Source organism: Mustela erminea, chromosome 9 (assembly GCF_009829155.1).
Source record: "Mustela erminea isolate mMusErm1 chromosome 9, mMusErm1.Pri, whole genome shotgun sequence".
Classification (NCBI taxonomy): Eukaryota; Metazoa; Chordata; class Mammalia; order Carnivora; family Mustelidae; genus Mustela; species Mustela erminea.
In genome coordinates this window covers 93,318,409-93,337,583 of record NC_045622.1, presented here as the reverse complement: position 1 = coordinate 93,337,583, position 19,175 = coordinate 93,318,409, and the positions used below count along the sequence as shown (strand labels likewise).

The 19,175-nt window shown below is 38.5% G+C and overlaps 1 protein-coding gene across 3 annotated transcripts in view; it reads right to left on the bottom strand.

Annotated features, from left to right (window-relative positions):
• Nucleotides 1–18,930, bottom strand: part of API5 (apoptosis inhibitor 5) — a 28,655-nt gene extending 9,725 nt beyond the window's left edge. For all 3 annotated transcript variants that reach the window (XM_032360415.1, XM_032360416.1, XM_032360417.1), the window contains exons 1-11: nucleotides 18,714–18,930; nucleotides 11,151–11,312; nucleotides 9,994–10,087; nucleotides 9,445–9,510; nucleotides 8,579–8,730; nucleotides 6,607–6,813; nucleotides 5,782–5,886; nucleotides 4,805–4,894; nucleotides 3,431–3,612; nucleotides 1,936–2,029; nucleotides 1,108–1,164 (exon numbers count right to left, since the gene is read on the bottom strand). In XM_032360415.1, coding sequence (XP_032216306.1) covers nucleotides 1,108–1,164; nucleotides 1,936–2,029; nucleotides 3,431–3,612; nucleotides 4,805–4,894; nucleotides 5,782–5,886; nucleotides 6,607–6,813; nucleotides 8,579–8,730; nucleotides 9,445–9,510; nucleotides 9,994–10,087; nucleotides 11,151–11,312; nucleotides 18,714–18,782 — 1,278 coding nt within the window. In that variant the 5' untranslated portion in view covers nucleotides 18,783–18,930. The remainder of the gene's footprint in view (nucleotides 1–1,107; nucleotides 1,165–1,935; nucleotides 2,030–3,430; nucleotides 3,613–4,804; nucleotides 4,895–5,781; nucleotides 5,887–6,606; nucleotides 6,814–8,578; nucleotides 8,731–9,444; nucleotides 9,511–9,993; nucleotides 10,088–11,150; nucleotides 11,313–18,713) is intronic.
• Between the last annotated feature and the right edge of the window lie 245 nt (nucleotides 18,931–19,175).

Sequence of the window (19,175 nt, the reverse complement as noted above, 5' to 3'; positions counted from 1 at the left end):
CCACAACTACATTTACATTAACTGACTTGAATTTAAATTAAAAAATAAATAAATAAGGGGGTTGGGAGAAGGGGGGTGGGGTTATGGACATTGGGGAGGGTATGTGCTTTGGTGAGTGCTGTGAAGTGTGTAAACCTGGCGATTCACAGACCTGTACCCCTGGGGATAAAAATATATGTTTAGAGAAAATCAAAAATAATAAATAAATAAATAAATAAATAAAAGGAGTAAAGTTATAAGATTTTCTTAGGAGATGGGAGTACTTGCACCTCTTCTCTTTCCATGATACTCATTCCTTAATGTCTCATTCCTTAATGTCTTTGCTTTCTCTGCAAAGTTTCCCTCTCTTCTGATAAAAAGTAATGATTCTATGGGAAAGTTACCAGATTAGAGTTAAGAGTATAGCACCAGTCCTAATTTTGTTATTATCAGGCTTTGTGCTCTAGGTTTTAGAAAACTCATGGCTTTTTCCACCTGGCTACAATACTGTTGACTTATAGAAACAGGTGATGGTTACTTTGTTGTGATTCTTTTTTTTTTCCCCTCTCAGATTGTCTTCTGTTCAGATTAATGTTTACCTGGGGAGGGTAAAGAGAGCTGAAGTGTATTTATGGTTTAATGGTAAGGTACATCTTAGCCTACAGTACAGAAAGCTCTAAATTTATTATATAGACAAGTTAACAGAAAAGACTATAGGGAAAACATTTCAAGGGCCACACAGGCTTGTTCATCCTTAACGTAAGCAAAGTGGGGTTTTACTGGCCATTTGAAAGGACCCAACAGACCAGCAGAATTTAAGTCAGTGAAATTTCTGAGTCTAAATGTATTTGTTCCAATGCTTTGGGTCAGAGAAAATCTGCATGCCTCCCTTTGCCTGCAGTATCTTCTGCAATAACTTTTAAATAAGTAAAACAATGTATGACTTTATGATAGCTACAGAAATGGCACTTGGTATTATAGAAAGCATAAAGCCTTAAAAGGCTGAATGCCTGGAATACAATGGTATCTCCCCTTTAACAGTATCATTACAGATCTAAAGACACATAGATAAACTCTTGCACAAACTTTCTAGCTAGCTGGAAGGACTGGGTAAGAAAGAACACTTACCTTGATTAAAACATTAATATTATTTGTTATTTTCAGTGCAACAACTTTAATCTTGTTCTGCAAAAGGAAAACAAAAAGTACCAATAACTTTTATGATGCATATCCCATTCCCATATAGAACTGGAATAATTATACTTCTCTTTCAGAGTCATTTCTGCTCATTCCCACTTCTTGACTCTAAACCAATGTAGAAATGGCAAAGAAAGCAAATAATCTTTATGTTCTCTTGATAAGTTAGAATATTAAAGTGTTATCTACCACTTATCTGAAAAAATGAGTTTAAGACGGTCATATGTATACAGTTGTTGTTTTAAAAATCATTAGCTTAAGTTAAAGGAAGACATAATGAAAACTTAAAATATTTCATGAGAATTGTGATGAAGATTGATCACAATAGCTGAGATGAGAGAAATCCAAAAATCCCAACACAAACACACATATAGTTTGGTTTAGAATTGGCAATTTAATCCTTTTTACAATGTAAATTGCTATTTTTCCAAAAGGTAAAAATAAAAATATCACATCGTCAATCAAATATTTGAACAAAATGTGCTAATGAGATCCTAGTGAAAGACTGGTATGTATCTAAGTTTGTAACACTATTCACAAACTTGGACATATTCGAAATACTTCAACAAGGATAAAAATATAACTTAGCAAATAATTAGGCAATCTTCTAACATCATATTGTATCTTCAACACAGACTTGTATTACCAGTTCAAATGAAGTCAAATGTTACATTTCGACATATGAATTGAGACTGAATTTGCAGTACATGTTGGCTATTATAAAAAATTTCCTTACAAGATGTGACTCAGTATTCTTACCTCTTCTGTTTTTAAGGCTTCGCCTGTTTTACCCTGCAGAGCCAAGCGAAGTTGTCGGATATAAACCTGCAGTCCCCGTGCAAAGTACTGCAGCCTAAATAAGAAGTATTGGTTGGTTAGCAAATCACCACTTCAATTTTGTTTTTAAATTCAGAGAATCTTCTACTATAGCTAAAAGTTCTTAACTAATAAAGGTCATTTTTTTTTGAGGAACTTTTTTTATTATTAATATATGATCCCAAGAGATACATAAATAAGCAAAATAAAAAGTTTTCCTTTACCAAAAACAGGAATAAGTCCATACTAAATCTGGCAAGGGAAAGATTTTTAACACTGTGCTTGGTATGTTAAGCCGTAAGGCGCAGTCAGAGTGAACCATTCAGGAACCACTGATCAGAATCAATGGCCTGGGTTCTTCTCTTTCAATGACCAACTGAAGGTTAAGTGACCTTACACAAATCACGTAACCTCTACATATTTATCTGCTGACAATGGACAGTGTTTGATTGTCAAGTCTAGTTAAAAATAAAACTGCTGATCTGAGAATTTATTATAAATGCCTATAAATCTCTAAGGGTTCAAAGAAATACCCCTTTCAAGTTTGTTCCGAGATAATATATGAAAGAGAGGCAGTATATAGCCCCATCCTGCTGACTTCTAGAACTCTGCTTAATAACCTGACATCATTTTTCAATTTTTGTAGGAATTTCTAAACTTGTTGCTTCTTCTTTTTTTTTTTTTTTAAATTTTATTTATTAATTTGACAGACAGAGATCACAAGCAGGCAGAGCAGCAGGCAGAGAGCCTGATGCGGGGCTTGATCCCAGGACTCTGAGATCACAACCGGAGCCAAAAGCAGAGGCTCAATCCAGTGAGCCACCCAGGCGCCCTTAACTTGTTGCTTCCGATCAAATATTTCACCAAGTATTAAACCACTGCCTTACCAAACAACAGAGGACAGTAACATAATACAGTGGCTAAGCATTTCAAATTTTAAGGTGTAAAGTTGTTAATAAAATGATTCCATCTAAGTGTGTTCGTGAAAACAACTTGTGATTTCTCCAGTGCTACTCCCCTAGAATATTCTAAGACCTTAACAACAGCAACTCCAATTTACAGAGTACCCACTATGTGCCAGGCACGGTGCTCAAAGCTTTCTATTCACTGTTTGATTCTCACAACTCTACGAGGCAGCTGCTGTTCTCATTTAAAGTAACTGCTGAGGAAAATCAGGTGGTTAGTAGAGCAGTTGAGAACCTGCTCGAGATCATAAAACAAGTGAGAAGAGTGAGCTTGTTTTTGAAAAAGTTCTCTCCCCCACATGGGTTTTTATGCCACACTTTTATATACGTTCCTGTTCTGTGGATCTTCCATTTTATCCCACCAGGTAAGGCAGGGTGGGGACACAGCTCTTGTAAAAGGAGAAGAAAATCAAGGGCGTATCAAGATAGCCATCATCTTTGTCAAGGATTAGACCACTTCGACCATACATCACCTAATTTTAAAATCTTTCAGTTTTTCGGCATTCAGTTTGGCCGTTAAGAAATCTGGAAGTTTTCGGCCCAACTGGTGAAAGCTGTACAACAGACATTCCACATAGCTGAACTGCAGCTTGGGTTCTTCATTACCGGCATTCTCCCCATTTTCCGCTTCTTCTGGAGGAAGAGGCATATATTCCTAAGAGATGAAAATATAGAGATATTTGCAATCTGCCATAAATGCTCTAATTATAAACAAGCAGTGAAGTCACATAGAGCAGGCTTTTAGGGCATGAAGCATTAAAAACTACCCAAATCAGAAATTTAGGTAAGATATCCCTTTTACCCATCAGATCAATAATGACCCAGCCTGTCAATCCCTCTATATTAACCTCTGTTGTAGCTGCTGCCATCTCCACCACTGCTACTGCTACTCCTCAAAGTGAAGAAGCTAGTAACATTTTTTTATTATTTTTTTTTAAAGATTTTATTTATTTATTTGACAGAGATTACAAAGGAAGGGAAGCAGGCTCCCTGCTGAGCAGAGAGCCCGATACAGGGCTCGATCCCAGGACCCTGAGCCGAAGGCAGAGGTTTTAACCCACTGAGCTACCTAAGCGCCCCACTAGTAACATTTATTAGGTACACTTATACAAATGAAGGAATGAAATTCTGAGGTAATTTTTCTATGGTGAAAAAGTCTGTGATGAAGAATCAGGATTCAATCTTGGTTTGCCATCAAAAGCTGATGCTTTTAATCACTTTATTATGCTAATCCAAAAATCTTTTCTGAACATTTTCCCACACTGTTTGACTCTCCTTACATTCAAAGTACTGCCAAAGGCTTTCAGTATGAGTGCTATCACACCCCGGGGAAGGTGTACAGGTCTGAATGAGCTCCAGATGTTACATGACTCAATTCATACTACAGGCCTAGTGCTTATCACTCACTGTGTCAGTTACACAAGTGTTTACATCCAACAAGAAAAGCACTTGGTGATGCTGATAATGATTTTATCAGATGGCCTATTTTCTCCACAATTATGACTTAAAAGATTTTATTTGCTGGTTGCTCTAGCTACTTGGCCTTAGGCAGCAACCTGGAAGGTGACCTGGAGCAAATGTGAAAAATATTTTGATAAAGGAGATAGCAGAAAAACTTACTATAAAAATCCTGTATTATCTTTTATGCAAACCATCAACAACAGAAGAAATGCCAAAGATTTTCTTTTAAAAGTAGACAACATGTGGCCTGAACGACTAAAAATACTTGCTAGAATTATTCCATCTAATTTGGATTTCTAAAGTTGATTCTCTACAAATTACACCACACTATTAGACTCTGGGATTACATACTGACTGCACCATTAAGAAAAGAAAAAAGTTCTTACCAGTAACTTGTCAAATAGTTTCCTTAAATTTGTTTCTAGCTTTTCCATGTCACCACAAAATGAACTCATCTCTGCCAATAGTTTCAATACCTAAAACAAATGATTCACTATTAGTATTTTTTTTTTTTGAATAGGCGAGGGCTGTAAAATAAGAATGATTCTAGGTAACTAAGGCTGCCTTCTGAAACACCTTAATACTGTACTATGAAGAGATACTTAGGAAGAATTCTTAACAGCAAAGAATTATTTATTAACATTTAGAATGGGCTTCATTTGCTATTAAATTTAGTCTCTGGACACTAACTCAAAGTATTTGTAGTTGCTACTATTCTCAAGGTTCAACTCTCCTTAACTCAGTCCCAGTCTAACAAGTCAGACCCAGGACATCTGAAGCAAATGACAGCATCAGTACACAGTGGGACTCTTCTCTATCCCAAAAAACCTATGAGGGAAATGGCACATACATGTCCACATGTCAGCCCAATTCAACAATCATTATTAAGTGCGTTTCAGAATCAGGCTTGGCACTAGATTCTGAGAATCTAGAGATGAATCAATTAAATGTGGCGCGATAAACAAATGTTACTAGTGCTGTGAAAAAAATGTGTGTGTACCTTACAGCTGAGATATAAAGGAGAGTGGAAAACTGGAAAAAGGATCAAGGATATTTTGTATTAACCCAGTTTAAATCTGGCTCTTATCAATTACGGATAGAGAAAGGAATAGTTATGAATTAAACACCTTGAAATATTAAGGCTACAAAGAGAGAGAGTATCATGAACACTATACGTACGCAGTGCTTCCCACTGCAGCAAACTTTCATTAAGTTCATAAAGCATTCCTATGTGGTTAATTCTGGGACAGATTACTAGCTAGTCATCATACCTTTACTCTCTTAGAAATCAGAACTCTATGTTATTTATGTTAAAATATGGGAACGTCTTTTTAGTACTAAAAAGCAGATGTTTTTGTCTTACCTCCAACTGTATATCGAGACCCTCCACTGGGGTAGTCAAGGAACTGAGGTTAGGGAGAACTTGCTCACAGAAGTAAGTCACAAACCTTGTGGAATGCACATTTTTCTGTAAAAATCCAAAGAACAATGAGTTGTCAAAAAAAAAAAAGAGAGAGGGAATATTCTTTCAAATATAACAATGCCATCCGATAAATGCTGAGCATGACACCAAGAACTGTGGCTATAAATACAACACAGTGCGTACCCCAGAAAATAACCTTGGTAGACAATACAAAGTAATTGTTGCAAAGTAATCTGGAGCATTTGGACCTCTATACATTTTCAAACTCTTCCTCAAATCTCATGTCAAACTTTTGGGGATATTTTAATGTTGAATTCTGTACATTTTTCAAAAGGGAGGAGTCCTTTACACAGTGTTTTTCAAACTATTCTATGCACATCCAAGAAGACTCATGGCCAGATGAATCACAAAGCCAGAGGAAAAGAGTATATTTACCTAAAACAATGATCTCCTAGAAAATTTACAGAAAAAAGCTAAGTTACTGAACCAAATGGTTTAAAAACTCAGCCAAAACCTCAGAATATGATGCAAGATTTTCTAGACTGAAAAAAATCTCTAAGCAAGACTTTAAAAAGAAATTTCTTGCTGCTTTGGGCTCTCATCAACCCCACCAAGGGTTCCCAAGGGTTCCATAGAGCAAATAGTCACTCCACTGTGTTACTATTTCATGCAAAAGTTTGAGGAGAATGCTCAAGTGAGTATCCACAGAAATATAAGCTTCAACAGAGTAATCAAAATAGCAACTAGATAAAACAAAGAGCTCACAGAGAAGAGGGGTACCGCCTGCCGAGTGCACTGTAAGAGCCTGTCCACACAGTCAGGATCCGAGGGATTGAAGGTTTGTTCCAGGTCGGCCTGTTCAGCCACCAGTTCTACGAGTTGCTGCCTTCCACTCACTGTCTGCAAGCTTTTTAACCCAGAGAGTATCTTCATGAACAGGACAAATTCTTCACCAGTCACATCTTCTAGGACCTAGAAAAGACAATTCAGAATTATAGTACTGTTATCACTTGAGTGAAAAAGAAAGAGCAATACTGAAACAGTGTTAACAAATTTATTTCCCTTATTAAAGTCAAATTGCTGTTAATATTTCTGAAACACTGTTGAGAAGACATGGCTTCAGTCAGTTTAGCTTTAGAGTACACCATGCATTCTCAGTGGGGCGAGATATGGTCTCCGAAGATGCAAAACCTGGTTCTTGTGAAATGTACTTCTTTTATGTATAAAGTACAGATACACAAAGAGTGCATAAACAGATACAGTGGCATTAAAATTTCACAGGAGAATAGCTAAGAAAAAATAGACTAAGAAGGCTCTTTGGAGGGGTGGTGAGAGAAATAAAAAGTAGAATTCTATAGTCTACTGTCAAATCAGATTAAGTTTCCTATATTTAAAAGCAGCTTGGGTTGCCTGCCTGGCTCAGTCAGTAGAGTATGTGACCCTTGATCTTGGGGTTGTAAATTCAAGGCCCGCATTAGGTATAGAGATTACTTAAAAAACAAACAAACAAACAAAAAAACTTTAAAAATAAAAGCAACAATAAATTATTTAGTTTATTAATTCACATTAATTAGGCAATTATATACAAAATAGGAGACCATACAAGTCCACATGAGTAGGCCTAAGCCTTTCTAGTCACTGATGGAAGAAACAAGCAATCATGACATACTCCACCATGTTATTAGCTGGGGCATAAGTAAAATATGTTGATATTCCCAGCTGGAGCGCTGTTCCTTTCGCTCTCACTGAAGAAATCTCCTCGGTAAGCAAGTCAGTGGTGTTAGTACAATTCTGATTTTTTCTGAACATATGTATCAAAGCAATGATCTTCAAACTTTGGCACTTTATGAGTGAAAAGTTAGCTGTGACAAACGTTGCACATATTAGCATGCCTTACTATGCTAGATGCTGGGAGCAGAGATAAGCTTGGTCTCCTGAGCTTAGAATGATATTGGGTAAGATGGGGGGTGGGGGGAAGAAGAGGCATTTCAATCTGTTTCCTTGTCATTTTGAAATGATCCAGAATACTGTAAGGAGAATATCCTAAAACTGGGGAAAGGAGTGGAAATTAGGTAAAATCTCCTTGAAGGAAATGATTTGCACAGAGTACTGAAGAATACCTCAATTTTGAGGATAACACCACAAAGATTTAAATGTGATCACATTCCTTTAAATTAACAGGCTGATTCATCATTACTGATAACCAAAATGCAAAACACCATATAAGAAAAGCCTGACTTCTATGGCGGTTTTTTTTTTTTTTTTTAAAGATTTTATTTATTTCTTGACAGAGAGAGATCATAAGTAGGCAGAGAGGCAGGCAGAGAGAGAGGAGGAAGCAGGCTCCCTGCTGAGCAGAGAGCCCGATGTGGGACTCGATCCCAGGACCCTCAGATCATGACCTGAGCCTAAGGCAGCGGCTTAACCCACTGAGCCACCCAGGCGCCCCTTCTATGGCGGTTTTAATGTATATTTTATACACATCTAGTTTCATTTTTTTTTTTTAAGATTTTATTTATTTGGGATAGAGAGAAAGCAAGCAAGGAGAGGCAGAGGGAGAAGTAGACTCCGCACTGAGTGGAGAGCCTGATGCAGGATTCAATCCCATGACCCTGGGATCATGACCTGAGCCAAAGGCAGAAGCTTAACTGAGCCATGCAGGCGCCCCATACATACTGCTAATTTCAGAGATGTTCTTCTACTTTAGGGAAGTCCCGTTAAATGATCTAAAGCTTACCTTTTTGGATTCAGTTAGGATAAGTTCCTCTACTTCCTTTGTTAAGACTTCATCTGGTAAAGTCTTAAGTTTTGTAGAAAGGAATTTGATTGCTCGTTCTCTAACAATGTCCTCTCCTTGAAGTATTTGGCTAAACAAGCCACCCAAAGTCCCTGCAAAACAAAACAGTTGTACGTAGCAAGTCAATTATAGATCTTCATGAAGTTTTTCCATTTAACTCATTTAATAGTATTTCTTTTCTAGTGAGTTAGTAAGCATCCTGAGTATCATTGATTCTGGCTAACTTAGTTTGAAATTTCTATAGCTCCAACCATAACAGTAATCACGCGCTTTGTTTATGGATTCAGAATCAATGTGAGCATGACTTTCCCCCTTTAATCATAATTAATAATAAATAAACCCAGGTATTTTGGAGAATTTCTTTTATGTGGCAAGGAGAGTCTTTCAACAGATTACTAATGGAAAAGTTTGATTTGTTTTTGCCATTACTTCTGCTGTTTTTTTGCGTCACTAATATGTTGTGCCTTTTTTTTTTTTTTAAAGATTTTATTTATTTGACAGAGAGAAGGGGGTGGGGTCAAGTAGGCAGAGCAGCAGGGAGAGGGAGAAGCAGGCTTCCCACTGAGCGGGGAGCCTGATGCAGGGCTTAATCCCATGACCCTGGGATCATGCCCAGAGTCAAAGGCAGACACTTAACCAACTGAGCCACCCGGGAGGCCCTGCTAAGCAGCTTTTTAAAAGAACACTAGAACTTTTATGAAATAGATTTATGGGTGAATCTGACTTTATCTTTAAGGAATAATGCCAACCTGCCCAATTTTTGTTTAACACATCAAGCACAATTCAGAACAAGAAGCAGGCCTTACCTTTTGCATCCATCTTAAATATACTTAACAGGGCATTGTTCACTAAGTTAAATTCTGCAGAATCATCTGGATAGAGAAAAAGTAGTACAATGTATAAAATGAATGAAAATATTTGCTTCATTTTCAAACCTAAAATTCAGCATAATTTCTCACAGACTACATTGAAAGCAGACATAACTAAGCATTCTTCTCAAGTACCAAGAAATTACACCTTCCCTATAAAGGTAAAGAACCTGGCATACCAGGAAAGCTTTTGCATTAAGATGTACAATTAAAAAACTACAGCAAATTGGGGGGGGGAAATCATGATACATCAAAATTCCCAAAAGAATCAGTATGCCTTTATAAACAATTAAAAACAAAGCAAAACATTAGGAATTAGATAATCACAATCCAGTAAGCTTCAAAGTACTGAATGAAAAAAAGAATTTTAATTTCGATTAGAAGTAGTACCTTCAGCCATAAAGGGGGGGGGGGAAGCTAAAAACAGAGTTACTTTTTCAAAAAGAAGTTATATTTAGATAAAAGGGTAATAATAAAATTCCTTACCAGTCTGCAGAAGTTGGGTAAGTATATCTGCCACTCGGGGAAGATTTTCTCCAGTGGCAAACTGAGGCAGCTCTTTAATTGCTTGCCGTCGAATCTGAATACAATTTTAAACAAAAAATTAACCAAAGTTAAGGAAAACTAAAACCTCAGAGAAACCATAATTAGGGGCATATGAGTCACCAAAATATAAAACATGAGACTTCTAGCTGTTTTAGAAATAATTTGCTCCAATATTAAAGTCAAGCTTAACAGAATAATTAAATATGTGGTAGAAAGGGATGTTAAATACGATTACTGACCGGAGTAGACAGATTTGAGAACATTAACAACAATTTATATACTGATTACATGTAACTGTTGGGTCTTTACTACCTTTGGACACATAGTGCAGTACCCTTAAGAATAGCTAGAGTGGCAATGACCTATCTAATAACTATATTTACTTTAGAATTTCCAGTATTAACTATTCAATATAACATCTGTGAATATACTCTGTGTACTTTATTCCAAATTTGTGGGTCTGGCTTATTTAGTTTAAAATAAAAATGGATAGGACTTATATCTAGCAAATTGTGCATGAAATGTTGGCGATTCACTAATTTCATTTGAAAAGCCAGAAGGTGTTAATTTAAAGTTCTTAGGAACCTGAATCAGAAGCCAGAATGCTGACAGTTAATTCTGTTCCAAGGAAAAACGATTTCTTCTTTTTCTAGAGTCACATGTAATAATTACATAGACAAATTATTTTTTTTTGCTATATACAATATTTTGGGGTGTTGAAACTATAAGATGTAACAATATTTTAAATATCTAAGCAAGTACAAACTGACTGAAAACATTAGTCTAATTTTATGTGCACAATATATAACAATCTATGAAAAAATGTGAGCCACAACCCATTTTTACCATTGGATAACAGATAAGCAAAACGAAGTATTTTGTAATTCCATGCATTTTTCACAGTTGAAAGATGGTGAAAGAGAGAATACATTTTCTCAAACACAGATTTAAGCCTCAGTATGGCATCACGCCAAATGACACTGCAGTATTTCGCTGTGCATGGATACAATTGGTGTTTCAATTACATTAGCTGCACACTGGAAGTGTGGCAAGTGAGACATCTGAAAGCTTGCTGAAAGCATCAATCATAAACTTACTGATACATCTTCATCCTCACAGAGGTCTAACTGTGCGTTGATAGCAGAGTCAGCCAATTCTGGAAAATGTTTAAAGAATTTCGGAATAAACTGGGCTGCTAATCTTTTTTCTTTTGTACCACCTTTCACACCATCTAGTATCACTTGATAGGCATCTTTATGCTGAAAGAAAGAATAAAGCAGAAAAGAAGAATTTTAAGGATGGGAAGCTAAACAAACTGGAGTCTGCTTTAAATTAGAAAAGTTTTACGCAGGCTAAAAAGCAGGGCTTATGTTTGGAGTTTTACTGTTTAAATCGGACACCTATATTCCTACTATCTTCTTCCTTGCATGCCCCATGCCCATGCATTATTTGTCAGTTGGGGAAGAGAGAAGATGACTTGAATTTTAAATGCAGAAAGCAAATAGTTTGTTGACACATCAACGCTTCCTTGTACAGCTGATTACTGACCTGACCTTGAATACTTTCTAGATAGTCAACTTTGGATTAAGATAGATTCTAATGTCACATATTTAAGTTTTTATTAGAATACATTCAAAACTCACTTGTTTCCTTTTACTTATTTATTTTTGAGAGAGAGAGAGAGACAGCACACAAGGTGGCGGGGTGGGGACAGAAAGGGGGAAACGTAGGGAAAGAGGGAGTCTCCAGCAGACTCCATGCTCAGTAGGGAGCCCAACACAGGGCTTGACCTCATGACCCTGAGATCAGGACCTGAGCTGAAATCAAGAGCTGGATGCTTAACTGACTGAGTCACCTAGAAGCCCCTCATTTGTTTCCTTAAAAACAAAAAAACAAAAAATAAAAAAACTTTCAGAAGTGTTCTCCCTCAGATACTCATAATGTGAAGGGTGAACAAGTCCTCAATCCCACTTACACCCTTGCCTCCAAACCAGTACTTTTCTTAAACAACAACGATCAAGCTGGCAAACAGGAATGATAAATCCTCAGACTGTAGATACACATTCTGTTTGGGCATATGGATAAAATTTCTAATTACTGAAAACATTAAACATTATAATAATGGTACCAAATGTGCACACAACATAGTGTTTACACTGTTCAAGGCAATGCTCTGCTTTAGATATGTGCTTTGGATACTTCCATGCCACCAAAAGGAAAATAACCAATAAAAATCCAGTGGATTTTAGAACTGCCCAAACTTTAGTTTCATAATAACTCTTTCCATAGACAATACTATGTTAGGTGGAAAAAATAAAGCAAAATACGAAGTTATTTAGGTACAGTAGGATCTCAATGAAGGATTTCAGTAACAGATATAAAGTGTTCCAGTAAAAAGACTAGTCACAATTAGATCTTTTAAAGGTACAGATTTTAATAAATTCTGCAAAATACTAGACTGAAAATTCAAATACTGCCAAACTATCTAAAAAAATAATAAATTCTAAAAGTTCAAAAAAACCTAAAATTCCACCAACTGATTGACAACTCCTCTTAATATCTGAAACATAACACCAACTCCTAAATAAGAAAAATGTCTGTGAATTAGGTTAGCTTCTTCATGAAATGCAGACACAAATCAATCTTCAGGAGTTACTACTTCGAAAGTATATTACACACTGGGCGCCTAGGTGGCTCCGTGGGTTAAGCCTCTGCCTTTAGCTCAGGTCATGATCTCAGGGTCCGCAAAGGGCTCTCAGCTTGGCGGGGAGTCTGCTTCTCCCTTTCTCTCTTTGACTACCTGTGATCTCTCTCTCTGTCAAATAAATAAAAATCTTAAAAAAAAAAAAAAAAAGTTTCCCCAAAAAACCCCCAAAAGCATATTACATACTTTTTAATGCAAAGGTCTGAAAAACTATGGCTAACTTCTCTACCACTGTACATTCCTCATGTCTTCCAGACAGGCTTCATAAAACCAAAGTTTTAAACAGTTCTGACACCCTTACTTTTTGCAGGGTATCAAATCCAATTTCCTTTAAATCAAACAAAGCTTTACTTATAAAGTCTTTTGAAGAAATTCCTTACAGTGCCTAAAACTAAATGAAGAATCCCTACCTCAAACAATTCATTCTGTCAAGAAAAAAAAAATCTGAATTAAACAACAAAAAAAATCTGAATAGAATAAAAAGGAATCATTAGCGACATTTATTGAAAGCCTACCAGGACTGAGTAATGCCTTATGTACATGCCTCACGGTAATCCTGTGAGTTAGGTGTTACTACTATCCCCATCTTTTATTATTTTAAAAAATATTTTATTTTTTAATTTGAGAGAGACAGAGAGTGACAGAAATAGAACACAAATGGGGTGAGGGGCTGAGGGAAGAAGCAGACTCCCGCTGAGCAGGGGGCCCCATCCAGGGCTCATCTGGGATCATAATCTGAGCGGAAGCAGACACTTAACCAACTGAGCCACCCAGGCACCTCATCCCTATTTTTCAGATGAGAAAACCAAGACTCAGAAAGTGAAATAATTTGTCTAGAGCTACACAGCTAGACAAATAGCAACCTGAACACAATTTTTTTTTTTTAAAGATTTTATTTGACAGAGATCACAAGTAGGCAGAGAGGCAGGCAGAGAGAGGAGGAAGCAGGCTCCCTGCTGAGCAGAAAGCCCGATGCTGGGATCATGACCTGAGCCAAAGGCAGAGGCTTTAACCCACTGAGCCACCCAGGTGCCCCATGAACACAGTTGTGACAGGCTCTAAAGTCAAGATCTGTGCCTAATACCAAGCCTCTTTAAGTTCTGAGATCTTTCTTAACAAAGGAAGAGAGAAAGCAAGCTTGCCAGATCTAGGACCGTCAAAGGGAAAATGTGAGTCCTAAATATAGGCTCTACACAGGCATGTACACTGAGATATAGTATCCCAAACACAGCAATTCCTTTGAAAAGTTAAGCACTTTAACATACTCAAACTAGAAATCAAAGCATCAATTTTATCAAATAATTTCTATAAACATTACTAACAGACTTCACACTGATTACCCTTTATATAATGCAAAATAAAATGCTCTTCTTTGCCAGTTGTCTTCTAACTGTAGCATAGGGACAAGACTTTTTACAGAATCTCTCTAAAATAGTTATTCCTTCTGGTTTTCCAAGCAGGAAACAAAATATAAGTGATATTTTCAATGATCTCAATGATCACAGTGATTTAGTGGCAGATAGACTGTAACCATTATAAAGTATTCCAAATACTACATGGCACTGCTTATTTTTTTCTCTTCCAACACAATAGTATATCTCAGCTAGATAAATAAATTTGTGATCCTAACAAGAAGTTTTAATTGTAAACATTTTAATGCATTTCTGAAACTACGTATTTGTGTGTGCTTTTAATAGCTAATTAAAAAAGCAAAGTCTAAAGAAATCACTAAAATATTTTCAAGTAAAAAGTCAAGCTATAATAAGATCCACATTCAGCAGATACCTTCTACAATAAGAAATTTGTGATAGTGATTGTCAAAACACAACGAATATATTTAAGTGATCAGTGACATGCCAGGTAAAGCCATGCTTGAGATCAGGATGCAGCTTCTAGGAAAAAAACAATTTTTAAATTTTATTTATTTATGAAGATTTATTAATTTTAGAGAGAGGAAGCAGCAGCGGGAAGGGCAGAGAGCCGGAGAAAGGATCTCAAGCAGACTGCCTGAGCACGGAGCCCTACACAGGGCTCACTCTCATGACCCCGAGATCAAGAGAGCCAAAACCAAGAGTTAGGTGCTTAACTGCACCACCCAGGTGCCCCTAAACATTTATTTTAGAGAAGAAATGATATAGTTTCAACAAACATATTTCTCAAGTATGACATAAAAAGAAAACGGATATGCTAAGCTATATTACTACTTTCCTCTTCACTCAATAATCTAGTTTGTAGGAAATACTGAATTAACACTTTATTAGGGAAGTATAGTGACAGACTGGAGGGTTTTGAGGCATTAAATAATGCTTTACTTAGAATTTATTACTCCAGGTTTGCTTATTAGAAAACACACTCATGGTTTAAATATATGATGTGAGAATATAAAGTTCTCATCTTCATTCATATATATATACATGTACACACAGTAATTACATGGATATATCATTTATTATATAACATATTAACTGTATAACCTTATTATTAATGTAATTATACCTGCTCTTTGTATTTCTTCAACTGTAAAGAAAAAATATCTACTGAAGGGCAAGGCACAGTGCAAGGAGAGAAACAAAAAAGAGTCTTAACCTCAAGACTTTATAATTTGGTAAGGGAATAAGAGAAGTCCTCACATGAAATAAAATATAAACGTGGAATACTATAAATGAACACATAGTGTCAAGGAGGTTCATCAAGAGAAAGATCTGGTCTGAGGATTTTTTTTTTTTAAGATTTTTTTTTATTTATTTGATAGAGAGAGATCATAAGCAGGGGGAGGAGCAGAGGCAGAGGGAGAAGCAGGCTCCGCACTGAGCACAGAGCAGATACAGGACTCAATCCTATGACCCTGGGATCATGACCTGAGCCAAAGGTAGACGCTGATCTGACTGAGCCACCCAGGTGCTCATGATCTGAGGATCTTCTGAGGAATAATTCTGAGGAAAATTAGCCGAAAACCTCAGGGAACTTGTGTTTTTCCTAGTATATTCAGAGAGCATTACTCTGAAAGAAGGACTGACAGTAGTGAAGAGGGCGCTCCCCTCAACAGCAACAGCATGAACAACTGTGGTACTCTGATCTCTGACAAAGGATAAAAATAAAAATAAATGTTAGAAGGAAGTTCTAGACTAAAAACTCAAATATGGTCTCAGATATGTCCAGAAAGGTACCTGCCAGGAAACCAAACCCTTGAATGTAAACCTTGTAAGTTAACTGAAAATCAGGCTTTGCTACATGAAGAATGTAAACACTTTCTTTCTCTCCTTTAAAAAAAAAAAAAATCATTAGTGCGGGGCACCTGGGTGGTTAAGTGCGTTGAGCCTCTGCCATCAGCTCAGGTAAGCTCAGGTCATGATCCCAGGCTCCTGGGATCGAGCCCCGCATCGGGCTCTCTGCTCAGCGGGGAGCCTGCTTCCCTCTCTCTCTGCCTGCCTCTCTGCCTGCTTGTGATCTCTGTCAAATAAGTAAATAAAAAATTAAAAAAAATCATCAGTGGTGTTCCTTCCATTAAGTTGGCTCCTGCTTTTAGTTAAAATTCACATGTAGTATCTTGAAACCTACTATCTTTTTTGGTAAGCAGTTTCAGGACCTTTCTCTAAAAGGGGAAAGTTATTACACAATAGAGCAGAATGAGTAGCCATTGTTGATTAGCCCAGCTTCAGACCTCCCAGAATTCAAAGAGCCTGAGACAATCACTGCACTTCATTATGCACAGGTCTTTCTGCATCAGAGAGCTGCCTGCCAGCTGTCATTAGAGTGTCATGAAGATACTGATCTCACATCAGGTCAAGAAACTGTGCTAAAATTTTAGCAACTGGCACAGTGTGTGGCACATGGTAGGCAATCAAAAAACGTACTGAATAACCCTCACTGAAGCCTGAATGAAAAAGCTCCTCTTCTGTTTTCACAAACTTCTGTCTCCTAAGCGCTCTTTCCAAATTAAAAGCATATTTTTTGCCTTGACAAAGACATTTTTGACCTCTTAAGGGAGAACTCTCAACCTTACCTGGTACTTAAGATTAAAGATGACACTAAGAGGAAAACGTGAGCAATTCTTAATTCTTCACAACATATATGTAAATTCCAGTCTGGATTGTATTTGCCCTAACAGACTCTAAGCAGGTGGCTGTCAACCTTTTTGCTATCCAGTAAAGAATGATGATGGGGGTATGAGACATGACTAGGTACACAGTTTCTAAGTTTCCCTAAAAAATTTCTGATCTACCTCTTTGGGAGGGCACCATCTACAAACTGAGGATCACTCTCCTGATTTCTACCCCATCTCCTCTGCTGATCTGCAACAAAGTCAATTTTAGGTAGAACAATCTGCTACACTATTCATCAAATCTGTCACAATGAATAAGAGTATCTTCACTTCTGGGGCGCCTGGGTGACTCAGTGGGTCAAGCCTCTGCTTTCGGCTCAGGTCATGATCTCAGGGTCCAGCCCCACATTGGGCGCTCTGCTCAGCAGGGAGCCTGTTACCCGCCCCCCACCCCTCTGCCTACTTGTGATCTCTATCAAATAAATAAATAAAATCTTAAAAAAGGATATCTTTACTTCTAAATCTTTCTAGGAACAGTAACAAAATCAAAATATGACTGATCACAGTTTTTCCAATATTGTCTTACTGGAGAGAAAATTTCTCCCTCAGTACCGAGCGACCTAACACACACACTATATTTTCATCTCCAACAGACTGTCAGTATACTTCTCACTGATGATGTCAAAATTCCCTACTGAAATGGAAATATAGTTGGAAGGAAAATAATCTGGTACTTTAAACTGGTGTATTTACATTTCTAGGTTAAGCTTAAGGAAGGTCCTGACATCCCAATTCTCCTGGTGCTGTTCAGCTGGGAAAGAATTTACCTGAATTACACATGTCCAGAAAAAGGGGCTGAGGGGGGACAGTGCCACACAGCCTTGCTAATGTTAGTAGCAAACTACAGGATCTTCTACTTTCTGCTCCATGCAAGAGACAAGCAGAAGAATCACACAAAGTTTTAAGCACTGAAACGATATGGCATAGAAATTCTAACAACAATGATCAAGATTTACCTGGGAGAGCCTGGTTCTTTTCCCAAGAAAACATACACACACACATCTCAACTCCTTAAGTCCAATATACTCCAGTTCAATGTACTCCAGGACTTGAAAACTCACAAAGCAGCCGGTATGGTCAACTCAACACTGCTGAAATTGTGTGTCTTGGGGCAAACACTGCGAGAGCTCTTGCCAGACAACTCTATTTAAAGCTGCACTCTCCCCCTCCCCCCTGCCACTGCACGGTCCCGTTATATTTTCTCCACAACACTTTCCAAGGCGGGTACCCAGCTTTCTTACTTCTCACTGGTTTCCCTCACGAAAGGTACATTCGGGGAGAGCTCGGGTAACTTTCTATCCTGTACCTTCAGGGCCCGGCACGGCGCCTGTTGTGTGTAGTAGGCGCCCCAAACCGTACTGAATAAATGAAATCGTAGGCCCTCGTTAAAATCTGGGAAAAGGGCCCCTCTTCTGTTTTTCACAAACTTTTGCGAGCTAAACACTCTTCCTAAATTAATAGCAGCTTTTCCGCCTCGACAAAGACATTTCTGACCTCTTGAGAACTCTCAGTTTCATCTTCCGATGGGCTGAGGTCCATCGGAAAGGAGAAAGACTTAGGAGCCATCTGCAGGGCAAGACTCAGGATGAGAATTAACGGGGCGGGGGGGGGGGGTGACGAGGCTGAGTTAGGAAACCCCACGGTGAGAAAAGGGAGGCGGAGGAGCCTGGGACCGGGGACCCGCGCTCTCCCTGGCGAAGCCACAGTCTACGCTCCGAGAGGAGCCCACCCCGACGAAAGAGCCGGGGCCGCTGGGAGCCCGCGGGAGGACGAAGCAGCAGCCCCCGCCCGGCCCGGGGAGCGCTTTCGAGAGGCCGCGGAGCGCCGGGCCCTGCAGGCCGCTCGGGGACTTACCTGGCCCACTTGCTCCGTAGCATCGGCTAAGATGCCATAGTTGCGATAAAGCTCCTCCACGGTCGGCATGGTGAGCGACAAGCCCAGGGCCCGCTCCTGCTGTCGTCTTCGTCGCCGGCGCCACCGCCGCCTCTAAAGTTCTCCAAGCCCGCGACCCGCACTATTACGCCTCCAGCTGCCGCCAGTGCCGCCGCCAGTCACCGCGCTCAGGGCGGCTCCGCCCCCAACGTCTACGTAAAGACGTGCGCGTTGGGAGCGGCCTTCATTGACCGCCCATGCACTCCCCCCTTGGGGTTCTAGCGCCCTCTAACGCTTGGCTGTGCAAAAAGTTACAAAGATTAAATTTTCTCAGGCTCCTTTGAAGGATTATGTCTAGGAAGGAGCTCTCGGTGGGGGTGGAGGAAACTGCAAAGATGACTGCGTTTCTGCTCTTCAAAGATTTCCCACTGGGACGCCTGGGGG